Below are 21,602 nucleotides of genomic sequence, written 5' to 3'. Positions count from 1 at the left end.
TATATATATATATATATATATATATATATATATATATATATATATATATATATATATATATATATATATATATATACACACACACACACACACACACACACACACACACACACACACACACACACACACACACACACACACACATACGCATGTATTTATTTTCTCTTAACTCTTGACAATTGAGATGAGGCTATGTATGAGAGCGTCTTATTTCTGATATATATTTGGTCACTATGTCATCATATGTGGATTATAATCACACTTTATAATGCATTTATGTCTTAATTCTCATCATCATGAGTTAAAATAACGATGTGTGATAGCTGAGCGGAATCCTGGAAAATGAACCAAACTTTGACCAATGTGAGGAAAGTTTACTCGCATGTGACTTGTTTTAATAATATTGTTCCATTTAGAAACTTTGCTGTGTGAAAGCGAACCACGCCAAGAACAAAACGCGACATTGTAACAATTTAAATACCTGTTTTGGAACAAAACAATCTATCTACAGGTGTGAAAACACCTTGAGTTTACAAATTTGCTTTATTAGTGCAAATAGTGCTGCAGGATATCTAATCACATCTTTGGACTGACTTACCATGTAAATCATTCACGCTTAACGCATCAGCTGCGCCTGGTGTGAGAGGACCATAAGGGATGGTTGACGTCAAACTGATATTTCGACACACTCTAGATCCTGAAGCGCAGATGTTTTGATACACCACTTTGAAGCATTTGGAAACATTAGTATTTAGCCATTAGTTTAGTAGCATTCAGTTAATAGCCTAGAGCAATTTTGTGTAAAAGTGTCGATTTGATAATAGATCATGAATGTATTAAAACATTAAAAAAGCCGCTGTAGAGTTTGAAGAAAGCACATTGTTATATCAAGAATCATTCATTGTGCCATTATGCATTACAGTTGCATATTCATAGGACCCATAATTCCTAACAACGCTGCCATCTGGGAACTGTAGACATGTAGCAGTAGACATTTGCATTTTCTCCATCTGGTGTTTGCCGACTTCACCAGCAGGTGGTGCAAGTGTGTGTTTAAAGACCAAAACAACACATAGAGTTGTTTATTAACAAAAACTGATTTGCAGAAGGGAAAAAAGCTGTAAGTGTATGTAATTGTCAAGCCCATTTTATAAGCTGTAAACTAATTAAGATGAAAGTTACGTTCATTTTTAATTGAATGTTTTCTTTCCTCCCTTGAACATGTAATGCTGAGTTTACACCTCATGTTTTTTTAAAACTGTCTAATTGCTTTTGTTTTCACACTTAACCTTATTCAAGGGTTAGTATTTATAGAAATGTTAGTATTTGTTTATGTTTTTAAAAGTGCATTAATGCAGCTGTCTAGTTCTTTAAAAATAATTTATTCTATATGTTTAATATTTCATATTTAATATATTAGATTACAAAGGTGTCCATTCTAAAACTAAAATTAATTAATCGGAAATAAATTGACAATGCATTAATCTGGGACGAAATTTCCAAAAATATCCAGTAAATGAAGCGCACGTGACGTGACGTTACTGTACGTGAGCGGGAAAACCGATTGCTGTTGATGAACTTTGAGCGGCAACAGGTAAAGGATGTCTAAACTTCTACAAGAACGTATTTTAAACGAATAAAGCACATTTTAGGTGAAACTGTTGATAAAGCTGTGGAAAGTCCAGCTGTATTTAATTAGCTAGTCTTACGTACACAAGATGGTGTCTCGATAACTATCGAGTTCTCTAACTAGCTAACACTGTGGACGTCAAAACCGAGTTCCTAAACACATACAGAGTTTATTGCCCATGAAACAGTATTCCGGAGCCTATTTCAAACACTAAACTGTACCAAATAAGGTTTTATTTGTTACGGGCGAACAACTATTAGTTAACGTCACGTAGTTATGCTTTGACAACCAAAACAAACAAACAAACAATTCGGCCTTGAGATAAGTGACAACCCGCAAAATTATAGTTAACGTCACTCTACAACACTACATATAGTACTGTCAGAATGAATTAGTAAATCTGAGCGGACAGAAATGTCACTAACGCAATTAAATAAGTTAGCTTAACCGAACTTATATTTAACGTCGTTTTTACTTAACCAAACGGTCTCCTATGCCGTGTGTTTTCTCAGATATAACTTACCACACACCGAGATGTTTTATGCCCAACTCTTCACCTCTAAACGAGGGACACTGGCCAAAATCTGGCTCGCAGCCCACTGGGAGAAGAAAATAACCAAAGCCCACGTGTTTGAATGTGACCTAGAGACTACCATTAAGGAAATCCTGTCCCCACAGGTAAGGTTCACCAGGTCAAGCAAATGGTTTTATATGGTTATATCTATATATTTCGTCTCTTAAAAACCAATGTCCTCTGGTTTGACACTATATGCTCATTTTAAACCGGATAGTTACACTGAATCTTTAATTAGTTGAAGGACCCCATTCAAAATCATGAGACTGAAACTGAAGCCCATGATGTGTACCTGTTAAGTTTTTGTCTAAGAATATTAAGCATATTTCTCTCTTTTTTGAAGCACTATAAAATGATTATTTTATTTATTGAAAATGTCCAAATAAATATTGATAATTTCATATAAATAATTAGCACTACATGAAGATAAGTGTCCAACAATAAAGATAAATCTTATGCTATTTGTATATTAATAATCGTTTTTCTCATTTTTTTGCTACGTCACTCCATAGAACATTTTACGGTACAATTTAGTAAAAAGTTAAAGAAAACTGAAAGAGTTGATAAAGTTAGTGTTAGTATTTTCTCAAACATCCGATTTTAAACTACATAAATATAACAGTTTTCTGAATTTTTTTTTTTTACGTATTTGTAAACTTCTCATATAAAAGTAACCCATATGGTTACAGGTCATAAAAAGCTCATGTTCTCACATAGATGAAAAACACAGATGAAGAAATGATGATTTATTGTCAGAAATAGTTTATTTTTCCCCCTCCTGTTTCATTGTGTATTAATAATATTTTATTTATATAATATTTTATTTATTTTATGTATATAAATGTAATTTCCTCAATGCTGCAAAATAGAATAGTTTATCTAAAAAACTGTCCATAACTCTTGTTACCGTACCATACTTTACCTTCAAATGGGTAAAATGATCTCCTTCCGCATCTATGTAAGGTACAGGAAGAAGTGATGTCGCTTTCTCTTACTGATTAGATCTAAAAAAAATGGTACCTTCTCTCTCTCAAATATAGTATTTTGATCTAACATGTTTTTACACTAATTTACAGTATTTTGTAAACTGTATATCCAAACGAACATAGTGTATCACTGAGTCCATGCTGTGGGTTGTTTAATATTCATTTATTCATTTCATTTAGTTGGTTTTGGCTGATAAGTTAAAATGGGGAATTCTGGTACTGTCAGTCTCTGCTACCAAGTTGGAGAAACATTGTTGACTTTGTAAAAATAACATTCCAGCTAAATAGCAATATTGACAAATCTATAAAGATGAGTTTTTTTGTTTGTCAGTAAGGAATAGTTCACCCATCACTTATTTGACTTTTTTTCTGTTAAACACAAAAGAAGATATTTTGAAAAATGCTGGATCCATTGACCTCCATAGTATTTTTTTACTATGGAATTCAATGGGTCTTAGCAACCAGTGACTTATATTTGCAAGCACTGAATGATTCAAACTATATACTAATATAAGACTTTATTATGAGTTAAATTATTTTAATCTGCAAAATGTATCTCTGATTATAGAATCACCCATACTGTGTTTATTTACATTAAACCAAACTATCAAATGGTTTGTGTTGCAGTTCACTTTTAGAGTTTTTAGTGTAACGATTCACTAGAAAATGCTGAGTAACATACGCGTGCGTGTGTGTGCATGTGTGTGCGTGTGTGTGTGTGTGTGTGTGTGTGTGTGTGTGTGTGTGTGTGCGCGTGCGTGTGTGTGTGTGTGAGATCGACCTCTGATTTTTATTTATTTTTTTTTTTCCAGATCAAAATTGGTCTGCGAACGTCAGGTCATCTGCTTTTAGGGGTGGTGAGGATTTACTCAAGGAAGACCAGATACCTTCTGGCCGACTGCAGTGATGCGCTGGTCAGAATCAAAGTGGCTTTTCGTCCAGGTGAATGCAGCTTCATATGTGCTCTCTCCAGTGACTGCAGAATAAACTGCTGCATAGAACTTAATAATATTTGATATTTGATCACAGGACAGACCGATCTACCCGACGATGCGATGGAGGCCACCTTAAAAACTATTACTTTACCAGAGGACTTCACAGACTTTGACTCTCAGCTGCCTGATCTGAAGTATTGTGTTTACTAACAGCACTAAACATCTATATATATATTGATTTTATCAGATGTACAGTCTTTATGACCTGTGTGGATTGTTATGTTTCGCCCAAGCACCATTGATGTGGTAGACCACTTCTCTTTAAATCAGTGCCGCACTGAAGATATTACTCTCAAAGAAAACTTCGGGAACCTCTTTCTCAGCTTGGAGAGAATAGGTAACAACTCTGAATTATAATAATATTAATAATGAATTTGTTTTAATAGAAATTGTAAAAATATGCACATCTCTGTGTGATGTTTTTTTTTCTAAGGGGAGGAAATGCAGTCTTACCAAGGATTGTTTGATCAGAGTTTCAGTGTCCACGGTGACTGCTTTGGTGATGAGGAAATGGCCGTTGACCTCATTGGTACAGTACATTCACTACTGAGTTCACTACATTTCACAGTCAATATTATATGAAATTTTTGGACATCATACCTGGAGTGTTAATGTATGCTTTAGGAGTGTTATTTTCCACAAATTCGGGCGGCGTGGTGGCTCAGTGGTTAGCACTGCGGCAGCTCTGCTGCCCCAGAGCAAGAAGGTCGCTGGTTCAAGCCTCGGCTGGGTCAGTTGGCATTTCTGTGTGAAGTTTGCATGTTCTCCCCATGTTGGTGTGAGTTTCCTCTGGGTGCTCCGCTTTTCCCCACAGTCCAAACACATGCTTTATAGGTAAATTGGGTGAACTAAATTGGCCGTAGTGTATGAGTGTGAATGTGTGTATGGATGTTTCCCAGTACTGGGCTGCGGCTGGAAGGGTATCCGTTGTGTAAAACATATGCCAGAATAGTTGGCAGTTCATTCCACTGTGATGACCCCTGATAAATAAGGGACTAAGCAGAAGAAAAATGAATGAATGAATAATAATTAAGAAGAATCATCAAGTGTGTTATTTCCCAGAGGCGATATTGCGCATATTAAAGTAAAAAAGTGATATCCATGTTTAATTGACCATTGGCTAGGTGGATTGATTTAAGGAATTATCAATAACAAATTAATTGTTGATTAGTCTTTGGCATCCCTTGTATGTTAAACGACCACATGAAATCAAAACTGACATATGTTTTCTGTTACTGCCATAATAACAAATAATGAAATGTTTTTAGCTTTTAATGTGATGCATGATATTTGTTTTCTTCTTATAATTATCATTATCTGAGGCCTTTTTTATTATAGATATTATAGCTAATACAGCTGAGGACACTCTGATGTCTGATTTCAATGGGAACTCTCCTAATGAATTACCAGCTACACCTCCTCCAACTGCTGTCAACGCAGTAGGTAATGTTACATTAGTTGTCTACATCTTTGCATTACATTACATTTTACTCTCGGAACAAGCAGATTATCGTTTGTTGTTGGTTTCTGGTTTGTTCGTCTTTGTATTTCAGTCTCATTGCACTGTAAAAAGTGTATAGTAACAAGTTGTATAGTAGATGATGTATAGTAACGAGGCAAGGCATGTTAATTTATATAGCATATTTCATATACAATAGTAGTTCAAAGTGCTTTACATAAACAAGAATAAACAACAAGTAAAAGAAAATAACAGATTTAAATGTGTTATTGTAACGTTATCAGTGCAGTAATTTTTTTTGGCTTGGAACATTTAACATTTATCATTGTGTCATTATCTCAAAGAGCCGGAGAAACCAGAAACTTCCTGTTTAAAAGAAAAGAGCAGTCCAGATGTGACTGAGACCACTTTCCTGGTAAACGAAGATGAAGGTTTCGCTCTTGCACCTGTTTCTGCCACACGTGAGTGTTAACTCTGAATTATAGCAAACACTGGTGAAAATTGTGTAATGTGCATAGGCCTGTCACGATGTTTTTTGTTGTATGATATATTGCGATAAACAATATTACTGTCATTTTAAGACCATTTTATGCCCCTCATTATATAATGCCGGAATGTCAATATAATGTCATCACGATGCAAGTACACTCTTTCAAAGAACACATATTTTATTCTTAAGAATATTTCATTTCATTATACTCATTTAAGCTATTTAATTATCAGGCATTGAAATTAGAATACGAAAACGCATATCCTAAATAAATCATAATATATGTTAACAAAAAGAACAGGTAAAAAGTAACCAAGGCTGCGATATCTACTACCAGATCTATTTTCAGTTGTCAGAAACCCACATGAAAATATACTGTAGACTGTTTTAAGGGAGGTAAACAAAAACAATGGTCCTAACGCATTTCTTGTTTTACTTTTTTTTTTTTTTTTTGCAAAGCTTCCGAGAATCCAAAAAGAGCCACATATTGATAATGTTATGATAGCTGTTTTAACATTATGTTATGATTGAATTCGTTGTTGTTATAGTTAGGGAATAGTTTGCTAACAAGCAGGAAATGTTCATGGGCCAAAGATGTCGCCATATTGAAATGGTCTAAAGTAATTTGTAGTAAATATCGAAGTTGTTTTACCCAATTATTGACACTGACACCTCCAATAGAGATAGAGATGTTGCACAATCAGCTAAAATGTTGCTAGAATTGTTTTTTTTATGTATGGTCGAAATATATTACATCACCAAATATGATTGAGGTCATGTCTATGTGTTGTGCGTTAAGTCCATATATTGATTATTGTGACAGGCCCATATGTGCAACTCTTAATTGTGTAATGTGCATCTTTTAAAATGGAGAGTTTATCCAAAAATGCTGTTAAAACTTGGCTTCAACAGCCTTAAGTAGAGAAGTAACCAAAATATTCTATGATGATTTCCTGAGCCTCACTGTAGTTTTAGCTGGTCTTGTAAAGCCACGTGAGGGTGCTGTTGACAACCAGTTGGTTTTGCATGCCAAAGGATGATAATGAATCATCTACTTGAGTACATGATGTACTCAGTGCCCACACATTCATTTTCTGTGGGTTTTATTTGCATTTGCCAAATGGTGTAATATATATGCTGCAAAAAAATGAGTTCAAATATTTAAAAATCTAAAAATCAAGACGCATGTTCTAGACAAGCCAATAAATATTGTCTTGTTTTTAGAAATAATGAGTCAAAATTATGAGTTCTTCCTTAAAACAAAAATAATTTGCCAATGCGGTAAGCTAAATAATATTGTTTTCGCTTTGGAATAACATTTTTTAGTTTACCCCATTGGTGCTTTATTTGGCTTGTTTAAAGGAAAAACTCACCTAATTTGGACTTATTATTTCTGAAAACAAGACATTATTTTTTGCTTGTCTTGAAAATGCTTGCTATTTTAATAATTTTTAGATATTTGGACTAGAAACAAGACATAAACACTAAGTAAGCATTTTTGCAATGTAACCAATAACCATGGCATGAAATACTGCATCCCATTATGCAATAGAAGTAATGTGTGTTACAGTTTTTCCATCTTTTTTTATCTAAAGAGCATTGCCAAAAAAATTGCATAATACAAGATTAAAAATACAAAATTAGAATATTTAATATTTTGAAATGTTAAATAAAACACCATTTCCTGAAATGCATGAATGCATTGCCTAGCATAATATAGTAGTACATTCTGCATGCTAGCATTCCTTTTTGAGTGTAAACATTATGACTGCATAATATATTGTTTAGGCATCGATATCGCAGTGTGACCATTCGCAATAGTAACATCGCAAGTCTGAGTCTGGATTAAAACATTTTTATTCAGGCATAAGAAATTTGTAACATTAATAACCATTAATTGTATTGAATTATTAGTATTATCCAGTTACTGTACCTGAATCCTGTCGGAAAAAGGATTAAACACTTTTATTTTTGTTGTATCTTTTTCTTTATTACATTTATCAATATAGGGCTGCACAATACACTCACCGGCCACTTTTTTAGGTACAGGGTTAGGGTTAACCCAACTGCTTGTTAACGCAAATTTCTAATTAGCCAATCACATATCAGCAACTCAATGCATTTAGGCATGTAGACATGGTCAAGACGATATGCTGCAGTTCAAACCGAGCATCAGAATGGGGAAGAAAGGGGATTTAAGTGACTTTGAACGTCGCATGGTTGTTGGTGCCAGATGGTCTGGCCTGAGTATTTCAGAAACTGCTGATCTGCTGGCAATTTCTCGACCAGTGAACTCATTGTCATGTTCAAGAAACCAGTCTGAGATGATTCGCGCTTTATGACATGGCGCGATATCCTGCTGAAAGTAGTCGTCATAAAGGGAGTTAGAGATGGACATGGTCAGCAACAATAATCAGGTACGCTGTGGTGTTGACACGATGCTCAACTGGTATTAATGGGCCCAAAGTGTGCCAAGAAAATATCCACCACACTATTACACCACCAGCAGCCTGAACCTTTGATACAAGTTTGACCCGACCATCCAAATGTTGCAGCAGAAATTGAGACTCATCAGACCAGGCAACGTTTTTCCAATTTTCTATTGTCCAATTTTGGTGAGCCTGTGCGAATTGTAGCCTTAGTTTCCTGTTCTTAGCTGACAGGAGTGGCACCGGTGTGGTCTTCTGCTGCTGCAGCCCATCTTCCACAAGGTTGGACGTGTTCAGAGATGCTCTTCTGCAATCTGAATACCTCGGTTGTAACGAGTGCTTATTTGAGTTACTGTTGCTTTTCTATCAGCTGGAACCAGTCTGGCCATTCTCCTCTGTCATCAACAAAGCATTTGCGCCCACAGAACTGCCGCTCACTGGATATTTTCTCTTTTTCTGACCATTCTCTGTAAACTGTTGAGATGGTTGTGCATAAAAAACCCAGTAGATCCTGAAATACTCTGACCAGCCCGACTGGCTCCAATAACCATGCCATGTTCAAAGTCACTTAAATCACCTTTCTTCCCCATTCTGATGCTCGGGTTGAACTGCAGCAGATCGTCTTGACCATGTCTACATGCCTAAATGCATTGAGTTGCTGCCATGAGAAATATGCGTTAAGGAGCAGTTGGACAGGTGTACCTAATAAAGTGGCCGGTGAGTGTATATCGCAGAAGAACAAAATATTGCAATGTTAGATATTTCTAAATATCGTGCAGCCCTGGTAAATATGGTTTGAAATGGCTTGCAATGGGGTATATGCACAGAGACTTTTAATTTTCAGTCAGCCAGCCCAAGAGCTTCCGGTGAACTCCAGTACAACCATTACAGAATTGTCACATTTAAGATCTGTTTTATATTTCCTCCCTCGCCATGTCTTTAAAATACAAAAATTAATTTTACCCCAGTATTTTCAATGGAGTTTCTGTGCTAACCTGTTGTTACTGACTGACACTAGCGCTTGCGTGGTCTTTCATCTCATTTTACGCTTGAACAACTAAATGAATGCTTAAGGTTCATTTTACTGATTGTATTTTAATTACATTACAACATTGCTGTTGTAAAATCAACCTTATAAAATTGAAATTAGTTACATTAACCTTTTACCGGAAGTTACCTTTTGGCTGAAAAACACTAGCTGTGCATATAGCCCATTTGAAGACAAGGGACTAATAGGCAGGTCAAATGTGTTCAGCCTGTTCAGCAAAGAAGAGGAAGGTGAGGAAGCGTAAGCTGGTGATTGACCGGTCAAAGCAGCTAACTAACAGTGCTATCAGGGATCAGCTGGCAGACTGCTCTGACATTTTATCCCCTCTGGAGATTGCCCCGCCTACTCGCCAGCTGATGGAGTGGCGGGAGAGCGGAGGAGTGAAGCAGCTGATCTCCAGCTTTTGCCTTCCTGTTCTTCATCCTGACTTAAAGCAGGTAACACGCACACACATACAGTTGAAGTCAGAATTATTAACCCTCCTGAATTTCTGTTTAAACACATTTCTAATCATATTAGTTTTAATAACTCATTTCTAATAACTGATTCATTTTATCTTTGCCATGATGACAGTAAATAATATTTGACCAGATATTTTTCAAGACACTTTCAAGACTACAGATTAAAGTGACATTTAAAGGCTGGTTAGGGTAATTAGGCAAATCTTTATATAAAGATGGTTTGTTCAGTATACAATCGAAAACAAATATTGCTACATGAGGCTAATCATGGCGACACGGTGGCGCAGTAGGTAGTGCTGTCAGCTCACAGCAAGAAGGTCGCTGGTTCGAGCCTTGGCTGGGTCAGTTGCATTTCTGTGTGGAGTGTGCATTTTCTCCCCATGTTCGCATGGGTTTCTTCCGGGTGCTCCGGTTTCCCCCACAAGTCTAAAGACATGTGGTATAGGTGACTTGCATAAGCTAAAATTGTCCATAGTGTATGTGTGTGAATGAGAATGTATGGCTGTTTCCCAGTGATGGGTTGCAGCTGGAAGGGCATCCGCTGTGTAAAACAGATGTCAGATTACTAAAGAGACTAAGCCAAAAAGAAAATGAATGAATGAGACCAATTATATTGACCTTAAAATGTTTTTAAAAATATTAAAAACTGTATTTATTGTTGCCGAAATAAAGCAAATAAGACTTTCTCCAGAAGAAAAAACATTATAGGAAATACTGTGAAAAATTCCTTGCTCTGTTAAACATCATTTGGGAAATATTTAAAAAAGAAAAAAAAAAAAAAATCACAGGAGGGCGAATAATTCTGACTTTAACTGTACACACACCAAAGGTATTTTAGTAGTTTTGCATTTTTAAACTAGTTTTTATTTCGGTTCTATTATTTAATTTGCTGTAAATTTCTGTTTGTTTTCTTAGTTTAAGTTTAGTTTTATTTTGTGAAAACATGTATATTTAGTGTTTTAATAATTCTAACACTGCAAAAAAAGCTTTACTTACATAGATTTTTTTTGTCTTGTTTCTAGTCCAAATGTCTAAAGTCTTAAATCAAGATGCATTGTCTAGACAAGCAACACATTGTCAAAATTATAATGTTGTTTAAAGAATGAATATGTCAGAATTAGGTAAGTTTTTTTCTAAAGCAAGCAAAACATTCTGCCAATGGGGTAATAAAAATAAAATTGTGTCAAAAGGAAAAGCAAGACTATTTATGTACTCCATTGGCAGATTTTTTCCCCTTGTTTTAAGTTTTAACTCTCTTAATTTTGACTCATTATTTCTTAAAACAAGCCAATATCTTTTGGTTTTCTAAAAAATGCTTCTTAACCTAAGGGTTTTAAGATATTTAAACTAGAAACAAGACAAAAAATGTAAGTAAGAAAAGCATTTTTTGCATTGAGTTTAGCAGTAAAGTGTCGTCATAAAAATAAAATAACAGTTAGAACATACAGTGACCTTTACATGGACATCAGTAATCTAATTATTTGCCTTAATCCGAATAAGACAATTTCCCTGTACTGGGTTGCAGCAGGAAGGGCATACGCTGTGCAAAACATATGCTGGAATAGTTGGTGGTTCATTCCACTGTGGCGACCCCTCATGAATAAAGGGAGTAAGCCAAAGGAAAATGAATGAATGAATAAGACAATAACATGATTAAGATGATTACATGAGTTGCTTTTTAAATGTTCCTTTCGTGATCCTGTTTTACATGTTATAGCACATAATTCGATTAACGTCATCACCACGATATCCACTTTTCCTCTGGAGTTTGATGTAATTTCAGGTGTTTCATTTATATTTGTTGACTTTAACTGCAGTTTGACACTTTCACTTTCATTCAGGAACTTGTCATGCATGCCCCCCGTGACAACCGAGATATTCGACGCGAGTATGAACTGCTGGAAGAGTGTTTTTTAATGAAATTTGATACCGCACACTGTGTGAGGGAAAAAAATCTCCACATTTCGCAATGCAAGTGTCCGTGGTCCTTCACTGACTCGATGGGTGCAGAGAATAGTGTCAAACAGCTGTGTGTGTATTGATTGTCCTGTTGCATAACGTGGTGAAAATCCTACATGACGGTAATAGTTAGATTGCAGTGTTTACATGTCTGTACCACACTTCAATAATGCGACTAAAATCACCATACTCCACATGTCTTAATTCCACTTCTGTTTAGTTTGAATATGCCTTTATTCAGATTGAGGTCATCAAAAGTCACTGTTTACATAGTAGGCTCTTAATCAGAGTATTAACTTAATCATTAAAATCGGATTAGTGGTGTCCATGTAAATGTACTCACTATATCTAAATCAATACAAGTGCAGTGAATAGCAGTCAATATTATGAAGAAGTCAGACAATCGTCTTTATATTAAAGATCACACTGAATATTCAGTACTATACTGTATGTCTAGTTTATGTTTTTTGACAAATGAAGAAAAGACAAAACACAACAAGACTCGTGTTTGGCTGTAAAAGCACATCTGCTGATGTTTCTTTAAACACTTGCAAATTTGTTTTTTTGCCACAGAATGAGTGCTTTTTACTCTGATAACAATTTATTTTCGCTAATTATTATTTAGGAGACACTGTGGCACAGTGGGTAGCGCTGTCGCCTCACAGAAAGAAGGTCACTGGTTCGAGACCTGGGCTGGGTCAGTTGGTATTTCTGTGTGGAGTTTGCATGTTCTCCCTGTCTTTGCGTGAGTTTGCTCTAGGGTCTCTGGCTTCCCCCACAGTCCAAAGACATGCACTATAGGTAAATTGGATAAACTAAATTGGCTGTAGTTTATATGTGTGGGTGCGAATGCAAGAGTGTATGGGTGTTTTCCAGTGCTGGATTGTGGCTGGAAGGGCATCTGGTGCGTAAAACACATGGTGGATAAGTTGGCGGTTCATTCTGCGGTGGCAACCTATAATTAATAAAGCAACTAAGCCAAAAAGAAAATGAATGAATAATTATTATTTAATTTCAGTTAGATTTTCATCATTTTAGTGTTGGACTTATTGGAATTTTTTTATTTTTCATTTGTTCATTTATTTTCCTTCGGTTGCCACAGTGGAATGAACCTCCAACTATTTCAGCACATGTTTTACGCAGTGGATGCCCTTCTAGCTGCAACCCAGTACTAGGAAACACCCATACACACTAAATCAAACTCACAAACACATACACTACAGCCAATTTAGTTTATTCAATTCACCTATAGCGCATTTGTTTGGACTGTGGGGGAAACCGTAGCAGTCGGAGGAAACCCACGCCAACACGGGGAGAACATGCAAACTCCACACAGAATTGCCAACTGACCCAGCTGGGGCTCGAACCAGTGAGCTTCTTGTTGTGAGGTGACAGTGCTAACCACTTAGCCACCACCCGCCCAATTTTTTATGTTATTTCAGTTAACAAAAATGTTTTTTGGTCAATAGTTTTAGTCTCAGATTTAGTTTTCATTTAATAAAATGACCTTGACACACACACACACACGGACAGCTGAAATAGCAGCAGAGCTCTGCAGAGGTGCACAGCTATGATTATACTGTCAGTGTAGCATTAGGGCAGTGCATTATGGGAAAACCTCCTCTCCCTCTATTCCTCTAGCTGTTCCCTTCTGAGGTGTCACCTAGGAGACAGGGCTTGAAGGGAGGAGCGAGACAGCAGACTGACCCCGAAGAGATGAGGGAGCAAACTAGAGAGGGTAAGAAATTACACTGCTTCAGGCAGAAAAACAGTGATGAAAAACCTGGCAAGAAGAGTTTCTAAGAATAATCCCTTAAATCTCAATCTGTGCATTCTGGTACATTTTGTTGTGTTCCATCATAAAATAAAGAGCTTTATACAGTTGAAGTCAAAATTATGAGCCCTCCTGTAAAATATTATTTAAAAAAAAATATTTTAAAAATTGCCTTATATATTTGCCTTATATAGTTACTGTATTTAAATCCCTTATATAAGGCATTTTCATACCCCAACTGGCCTAGTTAAGCTTTTAAATGCAACTTTAAGATAAAATATCTAGTAAAATATTATGTGCTGTTATCATGGCAAAGATAAACAAATTCAGTTATTAGAAATGAGTTATTAAAATTATTATGTTTAGAAATGTGTTCTTGAAATGTGAAAAATCTTCTTTTACTGTTAAACATAAATTGGGGAAAATATTCAGGAGGGCTTATAATTCTGACTTCAATTGTGTTTGATTAATCTAATCTTGATTGGTGTTCCTGTAGCAGTGGGAGAGGACACTGTTCGGCCAGCGATGGATGACTGGAGTTTACTGCAAGAGTCTGTTGCTCAAGAACAGCCAGTAGATGCAGACACTACTCTAGAAGCTTCTGCTTATCATCCAGAACCTCCACCTCCCTGGAACAGCACCATTGTAAGAAATACTAATGCATTTATGTCAGAAAGAGCTCAAAATGCTTTACTTTTTGAATATATATACTGTATGTTTCTTGTGTTAATGATTGCATATATAAGATTAAGACGTAACATGTAAGATTATTTTTATTAAAATATCCAAAAAACACTAGAACGGTGTTATACACTACCCGACAAAAGTCTTGTAGTCGATCCCAATTGTAAGAGCAACAAATAATAACTTGACTTCTAGTTGATCATTTGGAAAAGTGGCAGAAGGGAGATTTTTCAGATGAATCATCTGTTGAACTCCATCCCAATCATCATAAATACTGTGTATTGGAACCCGCATGGACCCAAGATTCTCCTAGAAATCAGTCAAGTTTGGTGAAGAAAAAATCATGGTTTGTGGTTACATTCAGTATGGGGGCGTGTGAGAGATCAGCAGAGTGGATGGCAACATCAACAGCCTGAGGTATCAAGACATTTGTGCTGCCCATTATATTACAAACCACAGGAGAGGGCAAATTCTTCAGCAGGATAGTGCTCCTTGTCATACTTTTGTCAGGTAGTGCATGTTTAGTTGACTTATGTACTTCTGTTATTCCAAATGTTTCAAAGAACGTTCAAATCCAGAGAAATAAGCCATTTAAACTAGTGAGAATGAGCGTGTGCTGTGTGTTCATGGTAATGACATCCCTCACTGTTGATATTTGGTTTGGTTTGCAAAAGATGCTTTCATATGTGTTTTATTAGACTGCACAGAGCAGCATTATATAGACAAAACCCTAAATGTTTTTAGTATAAAGAAACAGCACTGCAGTTTCTCCACGTGATCACGCTTGTCTCTCATCAGCAATTGCTTCAGCGTTCTCATTTAGTTTCAACAGCTTTCAGTCTTCCACAATATATTTTGAATACTTTAGCTCATACATGAACAGGATTTCTCCAGGGTTAAGACCACAACTCCAGTAATTCCCCACTAATCAAATTATGCTTTGTTTGTTGTGAATATGCGCCCTTTAGTAAAGAAATGTACATATTGTGCCTTTAATTTGCACAGGATCATAATTTTGAGTATGTAACTAATCATAAACTTTGACACACTTTCACCCTTTCTCATTCCCTCTTGCTCACAGCAGGAGAGTAGGTTGGAGGTGTCTTTTCCAGAGCCTCAGTCTGAGATCTCCACGCTCAGTCATCCATCTGTAGAGATGAGGGAAACCCCACTGGTGACAAAGACACAAGTAATGCCAAACACTCCACCACACACAAAACAGGAGCACCTGGAGTGTTTTCTAAATTAATTAAGCAGACATGCCACAACGAATCAATAATAATGAATATTAAAGTCATGAATAAGTTTAAGTATCATTTATTGAAATCTGCACTGAGATAGCAACTGTAGGGATATATTAAACTGATCAAACATGACTAAAGACTTCTCATGTTACTAAAGATTGAAATAATGTTGTTTTTTCTAACCTTCTACAACTGTATTTAACAAATAATTGTAAAACAAATTTATAAAAAAGCAGTGGATCAGCAGAATGTGTGACATCTTACCTTTGTCTTTAGTCAGTTCAGGGCAGCCAAGATTTGGAGGACAGAAGAATGACCAATCGGGCACACGACCTCCTCCAGGCTCTCAAAGTAAGAATTAATCGGTAGCCACTATGTTTCCGTCCACCTATTTTTAATGCGCATTTTGCATATGCGCATAAAAAAACGGTTGAAGGAAATGCCATGATACACATACATTTTGAAAATGTGCATAAAAAACTTATGCACATAACTGAGTAGGATAAACTTTTGATTCGATAAGAAAGGATGCGCATAAACTATGATGGAAACACTTTTACCGCACAAATTTCAGTCTGTGCTTTAAAAAAGGTCATGTGATTTTGTTATAAGAGATCATGTGATGATGAAAATGTGTGTAAATGGACAAACCAGCAGGCTAAGCACACTAAACCATCTGAACTGTTGTTTTGGTAATTCTAAAACGCACTACTGTTTAATTATTAGTGTTGTTATATTAATGACCTCCAGAATCAAGAGCATCTGTGCTCCGCGTCTGACACATTCTAAAGCCAAGGCCCGTTCACTGCGTGTCAGGATTGCCTTCTGAGGCGCAAGTCATTTATTAGATGAAGAAAAGATTGACGCAGCTTCTCCTACCGCAGCAAATTCAGTTTTTACTGTAGATATTTGGCGCCAGTTAATCAGGAAGTGACGATTTTAATGCGATAATCCAGTTTTGCACATAAAGTTCATTCGCATTTTTGGATGGAAACATAGCTATTGTTGACATTGTACTTAAAGGGCGTGGCTTGTGGAGCAGCTGTAGACAGGAATTAGGAGTGAAGAACTGCAATATATGGATTAAGGGTATAAATCACACACATTTGTTTGACACTGCTCATAGTAGCAATGCTAGGTCATGCTAAAGCACAGCAATTTAATAACAAAAAATGTTTTATTAATATTATATATTACAGGGGTGTGTAAAAGTTTTTGCCCCTTAATGGTTTTTTGTTTGTTTCTTTTTTGTTGTTGTTTTTTTTGCATGTTTGTCCCACTTTAATGTTACAGATCATCAAACAAATTTCAATATTAGTCAACGATAAAGTTTGTATGATTTAAGATCTTGTGTGGTCTGAGAGACGTGGTGATTGTTTGCGACACCTCCACAGACCACCTACAGCCCGTTCCCAGTCTGCATGATGTATTATAATACACAAACATGGCAGGAGTTGTCTGAAAGCACTAGTTCCCGTCAGTTTCACTTGACTTCATTCACTTTCTGAGTGTTGGGTCTGTACAGGTCTGCCTGGTAGTAATGGGTTGACACATTAAAATGCTATTCTGAATTGGAACAATTTAATATATTAGAACTGAAATGTTTTAAACGGTTCTAAACATGTCAGCAAAAGGTATATGAAGTAGTTTAAACACATTTTTATGTCACACCAAAGGTCAATATTATTAGCCCCATAAGAAATCATTTTTGATTGGCACAAGACCAAACCATGGTTGTCCAATGTGGAGGCCCACATTTTTTTAACCAATCGTTAAGTCTATTTATTTACTTAAGGGAATGTGTGTAAATGATTTTTATATGTGTGATTTATGTCAAATGTAGATATATTTATGTAAATGTATTATTAGAGAGATTTGCTTCGTTTACCAAACAAGCTGTTCCAATTAGATTTGCATTGTTTTTTTTTCTATTTAAAGTTTTGGGATTTTAGTCACAATACTCGCAAAATTATTTCACATAAATCAGCAGACTATTTACAAAATTCAGTGCAGAAATGGCAAAAAACAATTGTCCGCGGACTTTGTCTGGCCCTGCCAATGATATGCCTAATCAAGCAAATTTGCCTAGTTAGTTAGGATGTCCCGATCAGGTTTTTTTGCCCTCGATTCAGAGTCATTTGATTTTGAGTATCTACCGATACCTAAACCCGATCTGACACTTCTATAATACATAAAAAAAGAATAAAGAAGAGCGAAGAAACAGATCCATGATGTTCCTTATTTTTTATTTAATTCACCTTATTTTAACATTCAACAACTTTGTTAACAAACAGAGCAGTTTTGTGAAGTACTGTAGCTTGAACAGTCAAGTAATAAATAACATGAATTTTTCACTTTTGGACTTTAATGTAGTTAATACAGTAAATAGAAAAAAATCTAATATAAAAACAAATAGCATCTCAATTAAATACCCGGCAGACAAACCGAAGTTTACATATCTCACAGTTTGCTATGGCAATGTTTTTGTTATCAATTTTATAATACCTCCAGACCACAGACATACTTGCGCTTTTCGCTTTAAGCTGCTTCCAAGTTTTACTTTGCCGCCATTTAACCAATAGCCTCTCTGCAACAAAGTGATGTCAAATTGCACGCATTGCTGTTTCTGTGTCAAGCCAAGAAAGAGGTTTAACTCTGTGCCATCGCAAAACTATAGATGTGTTAAAAAAGAATGACAATATTATATAATGTAATATAATATAATGACATAGTGTATATATTCGAGTCCTGGACATGCACATATATATTTGGATCTGGACATCCCTATTAGTTAGTGTAATTAACCTAGTATATACAAGTAACTTGTATAGGCAAAGTCTATTTGATTGCTAAAATTGTATCTCTCTAGAATGCTTAAGGATTGGCCAGCCCAGACACCATTATGAACATTTTTGAGCATGTTCTGGGTAAAATAAAGGAGGAAGCATTAATGATGAATCCTGATGAACTCTGGAAGTCCTGCAAGAACGCTTCCTTTGCCACTCCAGATGAATTTATTAATAAGTGATTTGAGTCATTGCAGTAATGTATGGATGCAGTGCTCCAATCTCAAGAAAGTATAAAAATAAAATATTAATAAATTAAGCTTAATACTTGTATCTTACAATATAATTAGTAAAATATTATGTACTGTCATTGTGCCAAAGATAAAATAATTCAAAATTGGTTATTCATTATATTATGTTTAAAAATGTTGTGATATGTCAAGTGTATGGATTATTAGTTAAAATTTGTTACAATTTCTATATAAAGGATATTTGGGTAACTTATATAGGGTAACTAAAATTGTGCCTCTTAGAAGATTTAAAAAAGGTTTACCCTCCTGAAAGGCGCTATCCGTTTACATTTGTATGGTGGATAATGTGCTTGAAGAAACACCTCAATTTTAGCATTTACCTTACACTAATTTTTCTTTTTTTTTTTCAGAGTCAAGACTCTTCTCCCGATGCCGTGTACAGTCTTCATGCTTTATGTGAGAGCGGCAGCCGTTCATATGTGGCAGCCTTATTTTTCTGCATGCTTGTGTTAAGAAAGCAACAATTCCTTAACCTGCACCAGAGTGCCCCGTACAGTGACATCATCGCCACACCTGGGCCTCTCTTTCACTCCATCTAGAGCAAGTAGACATGCAGCAGTGGAGGGAAAACATTTGTGAGTTTGATTTTGGTCTCACGTCTTCTTGGTTGAAAGTAAATTTGATGGATTTCTGTCAAAAAAAGTAGATTTGTTATGAATCCCTATGGAGAACTGTTCAAAACAATGACATGCATCTGTAAGGTGTTTCTAAAACACAGTGGGTTGGGCTGTGGTAGAGAAGAAGTGTAGAGCAGCAAGCAGTGCAGCATGTTGTCTGCATATCAAATGGTCACTAAAATGATTTGGTTTTTATCATTCAGTTTAAGTAGTTGAATGAATTAAACTGTCCAACATTTGTTCATTCCTTTGAAACTTAAGCCTTCGTAGGTTGTAATGTAGTAATAGAGTTCTACTATGTGTTCGTTACTATGATCTGTTTGTTCTTTTCACTCAGCCTTTAAAAAACATTAAAGGATAAATGAAATTAATAAATTTAGCAAAAGTAAAAAATATTACTCTTTCTTGTATTATTTCAATCTATGCAATACTTTCTCAAAGACTGTTTATATACTCATTGACTACTTTTCTTAGGTACACCTGTCCAACTGCACATTAACTCAAATTTCTAATGAGCAAATCACATGGCAGCAACTCAATTCATGTAGACATGGTCAAGTCGATCTGCTGCAGTTCAAACCGAGCATCAGAACGGGAAAGAAAGGTTATGTATGTGACTTTGAACGTGGCATGGTTGTTGGAGCCACACAGGCTGGACTGAGTTTTTCAGAAACTGCTGATGTACTGGGATTTTTATGCACAACCATCTCTAGGATGAGGAGAATGGAGAATGGTCCGAAAAAGAGAAAATATCCAGTGAGTGGCAACTCAAATAAGCACACATTATAACCGAGGTATGCAGAAGAGCATCTTTGAACACGCAACACCTTCAACCTTGAGGCAGATGGGCTACAGCACAGAAGACCACACAGAGTGACACTTTTGTCAGCTAAGAACGAGAAACTGAGGCTACAATTCGCTTACCAAAACTGGACAATAGAAGATTGGAAAAACGTTGCCTGGTCTGATAAGTCTCGATTTCTGCTGCAACATTTGGATGGTAGAGTCAGAATTTGATATCAACAACATGAAAAAATGGATCCATCCTGCCTTGCATCAATGGTTCAGGCTGCTGGTGATGGTGTAATGGTGTGGGGGATAATTTCTTTGCACACTTTGGCCCCATTTGTACGAATCGAGCATCAACACCACAGAGTATTGTTGCTGACTATGTCCATCCTTTTATGACCACAGTGTACCCATCTTCTGATGGCTACTTCCAGCAAATCATCTCAGACTGGTTTCTTGAACATGACAATGACTGTACTCAAATGGCCTCCAAAGTTACCAGATCTCAATCCAATAGAGCACTTTTGGGACGTGATGGAACGGGAGATGCGCATCATGGATGTGGAGCTGACAAATCTGCCGCAATTGTGTGATGCTATCATGTCAATTTGGCTAAATCTCTGAGGAATATTTCCAGTGCCTTGTTGAATCTATGCCACGAAGGATTAAGGCAGTTCTGGAGGCAAAACGGGGTCCAACCCGGTACTTGTAAGGTGTACCTAATAAAGTGGCCGCTAAATGTAGTTTTAAATCTTTTTAGTTCACCCAAAACTGAAAATTACATTATTAATCATTCTCATGTAGGTTTGATTAAACCTTTTTGGGTTTCTTTCTTCTGTTGAACACAAAAGAAGATATTTTGAAGAATGCTGGCTGCTCTAACCTATCGACTTTCACAAAAATACTATGGAAGTCAATGGGACCCAGCAACCAGGACTTATCTAAAAATCTTCTCAAGATTATTTTATTGCCGGAGCATCCTTCTTACATTGTGCGGCATACATTGTATATGTCAATTGTGCATAAACTGCATTCAGCTGCAGTAGGCACAATTTCACACAGCATTGTTAATTACTGTCGTTACCTAGCTGGGGACTATTTTCAGGCATTGCGTGATATCATTGCTCCTGCTGCAGCCATGGCCCAGCAGCAAAGTTCCTTGATTATTACACCAGAATGAGAATATAGTTTCTAGCTAAATCGACCTAAAAAATAGCAACTTTTCATTTTCCGTTGGTCTTGGTACATGATGTAACCACAGAAGAGTCAAGCTTTTAATGTTAAAATTTAATGATCTATGCTAAGCTAAGCTAAAACTGCTCCCGTCAGACCTGTATTTCAGCTAAATGGATTAAACAATGGTAAA

General features: G+C 36.1%; 1 protein-coding gene across 1 annotated transcript; it reads left to right on the top strand.

Annotated features, from left to right (window-relative positions):
• The first annotated feature begins 2,114 nt into the window (after nt 1–2,114).
• On the top strand, nt 2,115–19,763 carry rad21l1 (RAD21 cohesin complex component like 1). The gene is made up of 13 exons (XM_056464441.1): nt 2,115–2,308; nt 4,003–4,132; nt 4,220–4,319; nt 4,419–4,522; nt 4,619–4,714; nt 5,524–5,628; nt 5,989–6,105; nt 9,819–10,048; nt 13,673–13,769; nt 14,302–14,450; nt 15,571–15,678; nt 16,010–16,084; nt 19,181–19,763. The coding sequence occupies exons 1-13, from the start codon at nt 2,165–2,167 to the stop codon at nt 19,367–19,369; spliced, it is 1,644 nt and encodes a 547-aa protein (XP_056320416.1). The 5' UTR covers nt 2,115–2,164; the 3' UTR covers nt 19,370–19,763.
• The last annotated feature ends 1,839 nt before the right edge of the window (nt 19,764–21,602 follow it).

The sequence above is a fragment of the Danio aesculapii genome, chromosome 8 (assembly GCF_903798145.1).
Source record: "Danio aesculapii chromosome 8, fDanAes4.1, whole genome shotgun sequence".
Classification (NCBI taxonomy): Eukaryota; Metazoa; Chordata; class Actinopteri; order Cypriniformes; family Danionidae; genus Danio; species Danio aesculapii.
The sequence above is the reverse complement of the archived record's forward strand: the minus strand, read 5'-3'. Positions and strand labels throughout refer to the sequence as shown.

Excerpts from the sequence above, each read along its gene's own strand:
- rad21l1 (XM_056464441.1), top strand. The coding sequence starts at position 2,165 with ATGTTTTATGCCCAACTCTTCACCTCTAAACGAGGGACACTGGCCAAA. Across the intron at positions 4,523-4,618 it reads TCTCAGCTTGGAGAGAATAG|GGGAGGAAATGCAGTCTTAC; the intron begins GTAACAACTCTG and ends TTTTTTTCTAAG. Across the intron at positions 14,451-15,570 it reads CTCCCTGGAACAGCACCATT|CAGGAGAGTAGGTTGGAGGT; the intron begins GTAAGAAATACT and ends TCTTGCTCACAG.